Source organism: Trachypithecus francoisi, unplaced genomic scaffold (assembly GCF_009764315.1).
Source record: "Trachypithecus francoisi isolate TF-2019V2 unplaced genomic scaffold, Tfra_2.0 Lachesis_group8, whole genome shotgun sequence".
Classification (NCBI taxonomy): domain Eukaryota; kingdom Metazoa; phylum Chordata; class Mammalia; order Primates; family Cercopithecidae; genus Trachypithecus; species Trachypithecus francoisi.
The window spans coordinates 113,433,319-113,447,273 of NW_022681473.1; the positions used below are offsets into that span (position 1 = coordinate 113,433,319).

General features: G+C 45.6%; 1 protein-coding gene across 1 annotated transcript in view; it reads right to left on the reverse strand.

Annotated features, from left to right (window-relative positions):
• Positions 1-631: 631 nt before the first annotated feature.
• The window catches only part of FEZ1 (fasciculation and elongation protein zeta 1), a 45,770-nt gene continuing 32,446 nt past the window's right edge, over positions 632-13,955 (reverse strand). The window contains 5 exon segments of the mRNA XM_033206283.1: positions 632-991; positions 3,668-3,733; positions 7,475-7,550; positions 9,259-9,339; positions 11,251-11,522. Coding sequence (XP_033062174.1) covers positions 975-991; positions 3,668-3,733; positions 7,475-7,550; positions 9,259-9,339; positions 11,251-11,522 — 512 coding nt within the window. The 3' untranslated portion in view covers positions 632-974.

The window sequence follows — 13,955 nt, forward strand, 5'->3', positions numbered from 1 at the left end:
CAATGCTAGAGACAGTGCGAGGAGTCAGAGCTGCTGTTCATGGGAGGCTGTGGGAAGGGCTGGGGATGGCACTGCAAAGTCAAAGGACACTGTTGCCAGGGGTCGCTGGGGACAAACAGGGAGTGGTGGCCTTGTCAAGTGCAGGAAACAAGCTGCAGTCCCCTACATTGGGAAAGCTCAGCAGAGCTGACTCCCCGCAGGCCCTGAGCCTCCAGGTCCCCGTGGAGGGCCTGGGGAGGGTCTCCAGGGCCAGCCTGGCCAGCCCACCAGGAGGTCTGCAGCTGTGTGGCTCCTCCGTGAGGCCCACTTTCTATCGGCTAATTGCACACTCTCACCCCGGTCTCACACCCCCTCTGACCCGCTCCTTTCTGCAGCCCCTGGTGCAGCTCCCTTGACTGTGGCTGAGCAGCAAAAACTGAGGTTGCGGAGGGTCTCCTTCTGCCTATACCATATGCAGCCCCACTGTGTCCCATGATCCCACCACCACCCACAACAGGGCATGCGCCCAGTCCCTACACACAGCACTGGCTGCCACGGGCCACAGGCCGGCGTGTGAAGAATGCTATACAGCCCATCTCTAGCGTCCGGAACAGAGGGCGAATGAACACCACAGTCCAAAGCACATGAAGAATATTAATTAAATGAAGGTTTTATTTCAAAATTAGTCTTAGGGTATAAGCTGTTTTTGAGGGCTGGAGCCAAACTACATAATGAGCAGTGAAAGCGGCTGCCTTCCCCTCTCCCGACACCGGCAAGAGGAGGCACCATCACCAGCCCTGCCCCATCATGCATCCAATGGTTACTAGCACTAGAAGCCAACAGCAAAGGACCCCGCGCGCTTGCTCATGTTTAATCCGGGTTAAGCTATACACGTTTAAATACACGCCGGAGGTTACGTGGTGTCATGCAGTCCCTGTGATGGAATGACTCTTGTTCAGTGACCTCCTGCAGCGAGGCTGCTCCAAAGGGCAAGGTTAGGTCGGGCAGAGCACTGGAACGAGAAGAGAGGAGCGGACAGCAGTCAGAACACAGTTGTAGGCCAGGCCCTCCGAGCCCAGGATAGCCCTAGCTGAGAGCAGTCACACCAGCTCCTGAGTGGTAACAGCCCCGTTTAGAGCTTAGAATAAAGGAAAGACAATGGCAGGTGGTTGCTGGCTGTAATAACTAAGCGTGTAGTCTCTGGGGCCTGAGTTCAAATCCTGGATCCGACCATTACTAACTACATTACCTTAGGGAAATTAACTTCACCTTCACCTTTCCACGCTTGTTTCTTCATCAATACAATAGAATGTACCTGTGCCTAACCCACAGGGTTGTTGAGAGGCATGTGGCAAGTGCTTAGTAAATATTAATTACTTGTACAAATTCACTGACATTTCAGTGGATCATGAGGGGTAAAGTCTAGTCCTCAGACTACCAAATTTATATAACCTGTTTCTATAATCCTCCTTTGAGAACCTCCTTTGAGAAATATGCTGCTCTTTTAAAATCTTTGAGTCACAAATCCTTTTTATGTGTGGTTTTTTGTTTTTTTTTTTTTTTGTTTTTTGAGGCAAGGTCTTGCTGTGTCACCCAGGCTGGAGTGCAGTGGTGTGATCACAGCCCCCACTGCAGTCTCACACTCCCGGGTTCAAGTGATCCTCTCACCTCAGCCTCCTGAGTAGTTGGGACTACAGGCACACACCACCACACCTGGCTCATTTTTTTTTGTAATTGAGATGAGGTTTCACCATGTTGCCCAGGCTGAACAAGTTATTTTTAATGTTTACTCTAAGTTCCTCCTGCTGAAATGGAAGATTAGTCCTTCTGATCCTTATAGAAACAGTATAGTTCAGGGTTTCTTAACTCTAGGTCCCACAAATATGGTCCCTCTGCAACTGGACGTAGTTTTGTGTGCATGCAGGACAAAAAACAATAAAATAATGGATCTAGACAGTGAGCAATCCTCAGTGGCTATTAACATCACAAAAGGAAAGACAGTCAGACAATGTACGTCACCCCATGGAAGTCTGGAAACCTATAACCACTTGTAATGTAGTGCTTATCAAAAAATCTGAAGCTGAATCTGATCAGGCTTCCAGTTCTATCAGTTCACAGGCAATAAAGAAGACAGGAGAACATATTGAATTATACCATGAGGATGAAATTAGCAAAAATCCACAATGAGGAAAATCTATGGCACAAACAACCTAGTTTCTCCAACAAATGCATTTCAAGAAATGGAAGAGAGAAAGGAAACGGAACCTCTATATATCAAAGAGATGTAAGAGACATATTATTATCTAATTGTAACATACTGATCTCTATTGGCCCCTGATTCAAACAAATGAACTGAAAAATACTTTATGGGAAAAACAGTGAATGCTGATTGGATAGTCAGTACTAAGAAACTCTCGGCTGGGCACAGTGGCTCATGCCTGTAATCCCACTTTGGGAGGCCAAGGCGAGTGGATCACCTCAGATTAGGAGTTTGAGACCAGCCTGGCCAACATGGTGAAATCCCGTCTCTACTAAAAATACAAAAATTAGCTGAGCATGGTGGCGGGCACCTGTAATCCCAGCTACTTAGGAGGCTGAGGCAGGAGAACTGCTTGAACCAAGGAGGTGGAGGTTGCAGTGAGCTGAGATCTCGCCATTGCACTCCAGCCTGGGTGACACAACAAGACTCCGTCTCAAAAAAAAAAATGACACTCTTAATTTTTTTTAGTTGTGAAATGATATTGGGGCTATGTTTACCTCAAGAGTTCCTATGTTTTAGAAATGCATACTGAAATAGTTATGAATGAAAAACTATGACAGAGATTTGCTTTAAAATAACACGGGAGGGGAGAAGTTGGGTAGAGGCGTAAGTGAAATAAGCCTGGTCGGGACTTAATAACTGTTGAGGCTGGCTAATCAGTACCTGAGAGTGTATTATGCCATTCCCTCTACTCTGCTCTTGTATGTACAACCAGTTTCCATAAGAAAAGGTTAAAAAGTTATGTAAGGATGTAGCCAATTATGTCTCCAGCTTCCTTTCAAGTGCTTGAAAAGTATTAAATTATCATCGGGCTTTGTTTTTCCCAACTAAATACTAAGTAGCTCAAACTCTGCAGAATTTTCACAATAAGTCCTTTGTTGGTTTCTTGCTCCAAGGAAAGTCACTCTGGTGACTCGGGGGTGATGGAATCTCCTCCTGCGGCCTCCTGGCAACACACAAAGGCAAAACCTATTACTACAAAGCCTCACAATTGTCCCTGATTTCCCTGGCCCCTGCCTGGTCTGGTCTGGAGTGGACAAGCTGGAAAGGTTCCCTAACTGGAGCAGGAGCTCCAGAGAACCCCTTCTGCTCCAGGAGGCCTGGGGCTGCTCTTACCTTTTTTTTTTTTTTTTTTTTGAGACGGAATCTCGCTCTGTCGCCCAGCCTGGAGTGCAGTGGCCGGATCTCAGCTCTCTGCAAGCTCCGCCTCCCGGGTTCACACCATTCTCCTGCCTCAGCCTCCTGAGTAGCTGGGACTACAGGTGCCCGCCACCTCGCCCGGCTAGTTTTTTGTATTTTTTAGTAGAGACGGGGTTTCACCGTGTTAGCCAGGATGGTCTGGATCTCCTGACCTCGTGATCCGCCCGTCTCAGCCTCCCAAAGTGCTGGGATTACAGGCTTGAGCCACCGCGCCCGGCTTGCTCTTACCTTTTAAAATGTAGTCCATTAGCAAAGTAGGCACCTTCTCATTATCCTCCTTCATGGCAAAGAGAACTAGGAAAGGAGAAAGAGAGGAGCTAAGATACCATCTTAGCCTGGTCATGAGGCTCACTTCTGGGGCCACATGACCTACCAGCCCAGAGTGAGAGACTAATGATTCAAAGGAACCAGACATTTATTGACTATTGAGCAAAAGTCTAGAAGCCTCTATCAAGGGTCAGCATTTCAGGGGCAAGGGCTAAAAAACTACCTATTTGGTACTATGTTTGCTACCTGGGTGACAGATTTAGGTTCAGTCGTAACCCAGACCTTGAGCTCAGGAGTTCAAGACCAGCTCGGACAACATGGCAGAACCTCATTTCTAATTAAAAAAGAAGAAAAATAGCTAGGTATGGTGGCACATGCCTGTGGTCCAAACTACTTGAGAGGCATCGTGCAATATACTCCTGTAACAAAACTGCACATTAGAGGAGAACACAGCAAGAACCACAGTGTTTGTCTCTAGGTAGTGAATCTATTGGTGACTTTCTTTTCTTTTTTCTTTTTGAGACAGGATCTCGCCCTGTCATACAGGCTGAAGTGCAGTGGCGTGTTCTCAGCTCACTACAGCCTCAAACTCCTGGGCTCAAGTAATCCTTCCACCTCAGCCTCCCAAGTAGCTGAGACTTACAGGCACATGTCACCATGCCCAGCTAATTTTTTTTTTTTTTTAAGTAAAGATGAGGTCTTGCCATGTTGCCCAGGCTGGTCTTGAACTCCTGGGCTCAAGCAATCCTCCCCCCTTGGCCTCCCAAAGTGACCTGTGATCATGCCACTGCACTCCAACCTGGGCAACAGAGTGAGACTCTGTCACAAAAACAAGAAAAAGACCAGCCTGGACAACATAGCAAGACTGTATCTCTAAAAAAAAAAAAAAGAAGAAGAAGAAGGAAAGAAGAATAAGAGAGAGCTATATGTACAAGACATAGTTATCAGTGAAGAAAGAAGGATACAGAACATGTATTAACTTTATAATTAAATTCTAATGTTCATAGAAAAAATCTAGAATAATAGTATGTGGAACTGTTAAGTGGTTATCTCTGAGTGTAAGACCATAGCGGGTGATCTTTTCTATGCTGCGTTTCTGTAGGGTTTGGCCTTTCTCAATGAGCATGTATTACTTTCGTAAGCCAAGAAAACACTAAAGATCAGCTGGAACTGATAGCTAGGGTCAGGAGGAGGCTGCAACAGTGGGATTCCCACTTCATTTCCATATCCTTGTCCTCCATTGATTACCTTGCCTAGTTTCAAGACAGGGTAATGAAACTTGAATCCAAGAATTAGGAGTGAGTGAGGAAGAAAGTCCAATGATGGTATGAGTCAGTGGCCAGGTCCAGAAAAAGAGACTCAACCTGAGGCCATTGAGGGGTTGGTTTGTTTCTGTTTTATTTCTTCTGTATCTTTAGACATGTATTCATGTCAGCGTAAGTGGATTCTAGGAGGTCCTGGTTTCTTCTGGGTTTGTTTTTTTTTTTTTTTTTTTTTGAGATGGAGTTTCACTCTTGTCATCCAGGCTGGGGTGCAATGGCATGATCTCGGCTCACTGCAACCTCCGCCTCCTGGCTTCAAGCGATTCTCCTGCCTCAGCCTCCCGAGTAGCTGGGGTTACAGGCGTGTGCCACCACATCTGGCTAATTTTTTGTATTTTTAGTAGAGACGGGGTTTCACCGTGTTAGCCAGGCTGGTCTCGAACTCCTGACCTCAGGTGATCCACCTGCCTCGGCCTCCCAAAGTGCTGGGATTACAGGCGTGAGCCACCATACCTGGCATGTTTTAGTTTTTTCTGCATTTTTAGACATGCTTTCATTTCAACTTAGTTGTCAAGAATACTTTGCAACTGAGCATAAGCAGACTAAATGTCACACCACAAAGACCACGTAAAAATACAATAATTGCACTTGGCGATACGTATCTAAATTAATCTCCAAAATCTAAAATTTACAAGGATTGTCTAGTCGCAGGAGCTGGTCTTTGGTCTATGTACTTAGTTCAAAGAGTAGAAGAGAGAAGAGGCATTGTTCACAAATTCATATGATGATCTGTCACAAAAGAGAGGCTTCATAACCTATAGGAGAATTGGTATTCAGAAAAGATGGCAGTTTTTCTTCTAAAAGCAATAAAATGTTGGAGCATAGATAGAAGAGATAGCCATAAAAAGAACATTAACAAAGTGTTAACTAATGTGACTAAAATCATGACACAAAATTTTATAGTCAGTATAATCTCTACTATGTAGAAAAGATACAAAATATTATGGCTGAAAAGCACCAAAATAGTAACCATAATGGAGTGGACAATGAGTTATTTATTTTTCTTTGTTTGCTTTTCCATATTTCCAAAGTAGTCTAAACGATGGATACACTCTAGCTATAATTTTTAAATGAACTTAAAAAATGTAAACAAAACCACTCAAAATAGAAAAAAGTCTGTTTCTTAATTAAAATGAAAAGATTTCACACTGAATTCCTGAATGGGTACCTGCAATAAATTAATAGCTATTTATTTTTTTGAGCTATGATAGAATACTTTACATATATCAACTTTCATAATTTGTCCAAATTACTTTCCAAATGTAACTTGCGTGAAAACACAAACACCTATAAATGTCAGTTCATCTCTGTTTTCTCCCTTAAAAAAAAAAGCGCATATTTATGCAAATAAAGGAGCTTACAGTGAGTTAAGGACAAGCCACTGTACTTTGATTTTTAAATTCCTGATTCTCAAGGACACAGTGTCTGTTGATGGAGGCAGGATTTCTGTTTGCCAGAACCTCCTGCTTTGGTCCTCCAAATCGATAAAAAAAAAAAAAAAAAAAAAAAGAAAGAAACGTTTGGTCACCTTCAGCAGCAGGGCCCAGCAGATATCCATCCTCCTCAGCTGAACAGAAGCTCAACTTCCCTTCCCGGGGGTATCCAGTAGCCCCACACTGGCCCCGTCCCTCCAGAACACGCTGCAGTGGGCGGGGCCTCGTTAGCTGTCACTCTCTGCAGTGCACAGTTGCCAGGGAAATGGAATTTCCCTCGTGATCCTCTGGGTCTCTCACCACATCTCAGCCTAGGACTTTTCTCTTCCTAAAAGGGCCAAGCTGACACTGATGGCTAACACCATGTGCCCCCCAGCCCTTTGCGGGTCCTACTGTCTGATGTATATAAACAGTTACTGTCTACAAAAGGCTCTTTGTTACACACTGTTTCCCCTCATAGCTCAGAATGGTTATTAATATTTGACAATAGAGCAAAGTGGAGGAGAGGAGGCAGTCACTTCCTGGAAGGAAAGCTAGACTCTGTTTTTTCCAGTCAGCCTTACCCCATCCAAGAAACCTCGCTTCTCATTAAAATTACAGCCAAACCCACAGACTGGGCGCCCTGCTTCAAGGGGCACAAGTGCTGACCAGGCAACCTCAAGTTGCAGGGAGAGAGAAAACAGGGAGACAGAGGATGCCAAGCCTTGAGAACTGCGGGGGAAAACAAAAAAGTCCCCTGCACCAGCACCCCAACCTCTTTCACAGCTCTTTTTTTTTCCCCCGGTCTCTTCCCGTATGGAAACCAGGGGAAAGAAAAGACAGCTCTGGTTATCAGTGCAGAGTGTTTTAATTGTACACTGTGCAGAAGGATGTGACGCAGTAATTTGGAGGGTATTTTGGCCCATCTAAACCTACTTTGAGGAGTCTCGGGGCTGCGGCACCGGAGGTACAACGTAGAAGCAGGAAGGGAGAAAAAGGAGCCGCTGATCGGGCTGAGAACAAGAGGAACTCACTGTTTGTCAGCATCTGCAGGTCTTCCACTGAGGGAGGAGAGGCTTTCTTCTCGTAAGGAATGACTGTGTTCAGATACTGCAAGACAAACGGCACGCAGGGGGCTTGAGACAGAAGACATGCTTCCTCTGGGTTGAAATTTAGCCTTTCTCTAAGACACACACTCTGCAAATCTGACCTTCTCTGAAACATTCATGGTCACTGGCACGTCACTGTTTCAGAACTTCTTCCCCATCTTTAGGGGATGTCTCTTTAAAAGCAAGACTTTCCTACATTTAGCCAGGAAAACTTCTCTCCATTCCAACTTCTAGATTCTTCCTACACTACAGACTTCTCTGTTATTTAGGAATCCTGGGGAGCTTTCTCTCCTTCAGACTGAGAGCAGAGAATATCTCCAAGGGGATTATATTTTCTTATTCTTTGCAGAGCAATTTGAGAAGGAATTCTTTCTCTTTTGTCAAAAAAGATATACAAGAGAACCTCAACCCCGCCCAGGGTCTCCGATGTCAGATTTGCTCCCTCTGCTGGATGTCAGGTGCTCCTACAACAAAACCAGCATCAGGGCCTAGTGGGCTGTCAAAGGAGCCTCAAGGAAGCCTGAGGTGGTGAGTGCCAGAGCTCTAGACCAAAGCTAAGAAGCTCAATTTTTTTTTTTTTTTTTTTGAGACAGTCTCGCTCTGTCACCCAGGCTGGAGTGCAGTGGCGTGATCTCGGCTCACTGCAACCTCTACCTCCCAGGTTTAAAGTATTCTTCTGCCTCAGAAGATTAATTACAGGTGCCCACCACCACGCCTGGCTAGTTTTTGTATTTTTAGTAGAGTTTCACCATCTTGGCCAGGTTGGTCTCAAACTCCTGACCTCAGGTAATCCACCTGCCTCGGCCTCCCAAAGTGCTGGGATTACAGGCGTGAGCCACTGCGCCCGGCCAGAAGCTCGCATTTTAGTCTTGGCTCTGCCACTGGCAGTGTGTGTGGCTTTGGAAAAATGCCTTGGATCTCCGGGCCATAGTTCTCACTGCCATAAAACAAGAGGACTGGGTTCGATGCTTCTAAAATCTCTTCCCATTCTCTAGAATCTCTAGAGTTCTAGAGTTCTAGAATTCTAGCACTTAGAATTCAGCTACAGATATGTTTAAAACATATACACTTTCACGTGCACTCATTCCACCATCTCAAACTTTCTGTTCACGTGCCAGCCATGTCTATTAGATTATACACTCCATAAGGGCAGGGACTTTTCACCTTTGTACCTGTGTGCCTAACAACAGAGCTTAGCACATAGCAGCCACTTGATAAAAGTTGTGAATGCTGTCTTAATAACCAGAAATGCAAGCTACATCACAAGGAAATTACTGAGCCAACAAAAAGCCACAGCATCGGTTACAACCAGAGCTGGGCAGCTGCAGAGGCAGTCTTAGTGGGAATGGCTTGGCGGGTAATCCAGTGTGATGGAAAGTTAATTAAACTCTGGGATGGGATCTATCATCAAGTGGATTCCCTTTTAATGCATTTCATCCTTAAAACAACTTAATTCTTAGACCCACAAGGAGTGTTGAATTTTAAGTCTTGCCCATGTCCTAGAACACTAGAGCTACAAAAAAAAAAAGGTTCACCTTTTAAATAAATACTCTCTGTTCTTCCTTAAGAGGAGAAGAAAGTGTTAGGACCCCTAACCCCCTAAATAAATGCTGGGATAATTCTGGCGAGTCACTGTCCCCCTGCGTTGTTGGGGAGGCCAAGCTGCCGGGATCCAGGAGGAGAGCTTGGAGCAGGGAGACTGCGCGTACCTGTTTGTCACTTCCTGAGGAGCCAAAGGTCTGGCGGATGCCACTCTGCAGAATGTTGGAGATGCCTTCCATGCTGAAGCGCTGGGGGAAGAGAGACACTCAAGAAGGGCAAATGCTTCCTGCTCCATCATCACCACACCCAGGGACCTCTCAGCTACCAGGCTGTCCCAGATAATACCCCAGGGTTCTGTGACTAGACAGTAAGTGCAAGACATTGGCTTATAGAGACAGGCCAGAAATGAAGCCTGAGCTTTGCAAGAATAAATAGAGCCTCAATAACTCTTATCTTAGTAAGTCCCTCAGGGCTATAAGACTCCTCTGCATCCCCCAGTTTCCCTCCTTTAATCCACCATCATGCAAATAGAAAAATAAAGCAGTTCAGTCAAACTTAGATGAACCATGATGCAAAGATCTTAGGGGAAAACAAAATGTTCAGCTATCAGAAAAGACTGTCTTAAAGCAACTGTCCTGATCTGAGAAGATTTTTCAAAATGTACATGTGGAGGACTAATTCCATAGGTCTGTGATAGAGCCTCGGGAAAGGCATTTTGAAAAAGCTCCTTAGGGCCGGGCGCGGTGGCTCAAGCCTGTAATCCCAGCACTTTGGGAGGCCGAGACGGGCGGATCACGAGGTCAGGAGATCGAGACCATCCTGGCTAATACGGTGAAACCCTGTCTCTACTTAAAAATACAAAAAACTAGCCGGGCGGCGAGGCGGGCGCCTGTAGTCCCAGCTACTCGGGAGGCTGAGGCAGGAGAATGGCGTGAACCCGGGAGGCGGAGCTTGCAGTGAGCTGAGATCCGGCCACTGCACTCCAGCCTGGGTGGCAGAGCAAGACTCCGTCTCAAAAAAGAAAAAAAAAAAAAAAAGAAAAAGCTCCTTAGATAATTCCACTGAGCTCCCCCAATTAAGAACCTCTGGTGGCCAGGCACGGTGGCTCACACCTGTATTCCCAGCACTTTGGGAGGCTGAGGTGGGCAGATCACAAGGTCAGGAGTTCAACACCAGCCTGAGCAACATGATGAAACCTCGTCTCTACTAAAAATATAAAAATTAGCTGGGTGTGGTGGCAGGCGCCTGTAATCCCAGCTACTCAGGAGGCTGAGGCAGGAGAATTGCTTGAATTTGGGAGGTGGAGGTTGCAGTGAGCCAACATCATACCACTGCACTCCAGCTGGGCAACAGAGTGAGACTCCATCTCAAAAAAAAAAAAAAGAACCAAGAGTTTGGAACATCTTGTTGATAGAACAATAAGACATCTGGGGCCAGGCACAGTGGCTCACACCAGTAACCCCAACACTTTGGGAGGCGAGACGGGCAAATCACCTTAAGTCAGGAGTTTGAGACCAGCCTGGCCAATATGGTGAAACACATCTCTGCTAAAAATACAAAAATTATCTGAGTGTGGTGGCGTGAACCTGTAATCCCAGCTACTCAGGAGGCTGACACAGGAGAATCACTTGAACCCAGGAGGTGGAGGTTGCAGTGAGCTGAGATTGTGTCATTGCACTCCAGCCTGGGGGAAAGAGCGAGACTCAGTCTCAAAAAAAAAAAAAAAAAAAAAAAGAAGGCATCAGGTCATTTTCAATCACTGAAAGACCCTAGCACACCCTAAAGAGACCAGTCAGGACTGGAACCTGGGACACGAGAAGGGATTTGGACCCAGAGTTCCGAGGCCCATCTCAGGACCCCAAACACGAAATGCCCTCACCCCACTTTCTCTAAGGTCTTGCCTACAGAGAACATACGCCAAATTCAATTATTGCCTAATGTTTACAGGTTGTCTTCCCGGGTTAGACTGTGAGCCCTTTAGGGGAGTGGAGGAGACGGGTGATACCTTCCCCCTTTCTGACACCCCGTCTGTCACAATGTGCTGCTCACCACCGCTGCTCAGTAAACATTGATGAGTCCCCTGCAGGGTTGGTAGGGCACTGACACGGGCAGGGTTCAAGGTTGGAAGCATCCAGTCTTCCGCCTGGTTGTTCACATACCTTGAGAGGCATCTGATTTCCCTTCTCTATCCGGCTGCTCTGCAGGCTCAGCCCTTTCTCTTTCTGCCTCTTTTTCATCAGTTCTCGCTGCTCCTTCTGCTTGTTCTGAACCTCAATAAGCACCATGATAAAGGAGTTCTTCACTTCCTTCTCAAACTCCAGCTCGTCCCAGCGGGCCAGCTGCTGCACCAGCTCCTCCAAGAAGTCGCGGATGGCACCCTCCACCTGGTCCAGCAGCTTGGTCAGCTCAGATCCAGACATGTGCCTCAGCCCTGCAGGGGAAGACCATCTCCCACATAACACCTGCATCCACACCAGAGCTCGCTGGGGAGCTCCTGGGGCCACCACCAGTCAAGATGGGACTGCCCCTCAGAGGATACCCCTTCCAAATTCTTAAAGACTTAAGAAAGACCTTCACAATTTAGGGGCGCACCAGGAAGGTGGAGGCCTGTGTACTGACTGCAGAAGAGACCACCCCTCTCAGGAAAGAAAGGAGGAAGAAGAAACAGCCCACAAGGAAGTCTGTGGACTCTGTCCTCAAAAATGGGGATGGAGAGACAGATCCTTTGTTCCATTTGCCATCTGTCTCCATAAGATTCCTTGTCTGAAATGGGTCAAGAATTGGGGATGGAAAAGTGATGGGATGGAGGTTTTTGTCATCCATACTGAAGAGCAATAGAGACGTTGGTGCTTATTCCCAAGAACTGATCAAGATATAGTGTACGGCAAAAAAAAAAAAAAAAAAAAAAAAAGCCAACCATCTGAGCCCTTCTTTACATCTCTAGTCCTATGTCACAGCACATGCATTCAAAAATATGTGAAACCTGGAAGATTGGCGACATGCATGAAAAAATAAAGCCTAGCAGGTCAGCATGCAGCAGTCGGCTGCTTTCAGAGGAAAGAAAAGGGAACTTGAGACCATGGGAAACAAATAACTTTAATTTTAAGAAGTCCCCTAAGACTTCTTTCATTTAAAATAGACTTGGATATTTTATTCCACATTTTTCGGTTTACATATTGTATATTTTCATAGTTGAGATTATACTTGTATACAGGTCTAAATCATGCTTTAAAACTTTGTACACCTTAGGCCGGGCACGGTGGCTTATGCCTGTAACCCCAGCACATTGGGAGGCTGAGATGGGCAGATCACCTGAGGTCAGGAGTTCGAAACCAGCCTGGCCAGCAGGTAAAACCTAGTAGAGGCAGGTAAAACCCTGCCTCTGCTAAAATTACAAAATTAGCCAGGCATGGTGGTGCACGCCTATAATTCTAACTATTCGGGAGGGTAAGGCAGGATAACAACTTGAACCTGGGAGGCAGAGGTTGCAGTAAGCAGAGATCATGCCACTGCACTCTAGCCTGGGCAATAAGAGCAAAACTCTGTCTTAAAATATAAATAAATAAATAAATAAATAAATAAATAAATAAATAAATAGCTTTATACACTTTAAGCATTTTCTGATTAAAAATTATTTTAAACATTAAAAAAATTAAGGCCAGGTGCAGTGGTTCACACCTGTAATCCCAGCTCTTTGAGAGGCTGAGGCAGGTGGGTCACCTGAGGCCAGGAGTTCGAGACCAGTCTGGCCAACATGGTGAAACTCTGTCTCTATTAAAAAATATATATATATATAAAATCAACATTGAAAAAATAAAATACACTTGGGAAACATCTTTTAAAATGTGTTTCCGTCTAATGGCATCTTTTCGCAGCAGGGGAGGAAGGATTGATTGATTTTTAATGTTTAATGTTTGTGGGTACATAGTGGGTGTATGTGTTTATGGTATACATGAGGTGTTTTGATACAGACATGCAATGCATAGTAATCACATCATGGAGAATGGGGTATCCACTTCTTCAGGCATTTTTCCTTTATGTCACAATCCAATTATACTCTTTTAGTTATTTTTAAATGTATAACATCTAATGGTATCCTTCACTTTCACCTCAGAATCCATTTTCCTCTTCCTCTTTGTTTATGCTTCGCCTGGATATTTGCTGACTTGGTTGGGCTTTTCCCTTATTCTGCTCTTTGGAGCTGCCCTCTCCCCCTTCTGTTTTTTTGCCATTTCACTCTGCATTTCAGCTGTTTTCACAAGTCTTTTGCTGAACGCGTCTATCTTTGGGACCTTTGTGTGGCCGGAAAAGGCCTGACTGGGGCAGTCGGGAATGCAGTGAGGCAGCCAAGTCCAGTTCAGCACCAAGCAGACTCTCTGCTGGCCACCTCCTGCCGCTGCTATTCAGAGCCAAAGTCTGACTTGCAGGATGCAGGCCTCCAGATTCTGCCTCTGCTTCAACCACTTCTAACCCGTGGTTGACCTTTCAACCCTGACCGACCCACCTTCTCCCTCCCTTGTTTCTAAGTTCGCATTTCCCCATGGGTGGATCTACTCCTAGGATGGGGCCCCTCCTGCAGCGGGGCATCGATACCCTACGGCGGATGAATTTTTTTGCCTTTGTTGTGTTACACTTTTTCATTTCATGCTTCATCCAGCCATTTCTTGTGCACAATCATAATTACTATAAACCTGTGTCACAGAGTTAAGAGGATGGCCTCTGGAGTTAACCTACCTGGCTTCAAACGTTGGCTTCACCCCTTATGACTTGTGCATGGTCTAAGCACAAATACAAATTTTAAATGAGAGGCTTGATTCTCCCTGTTGAAAATAAGGGAAGAGACTTTTCCTCTCCCCCATCTCCC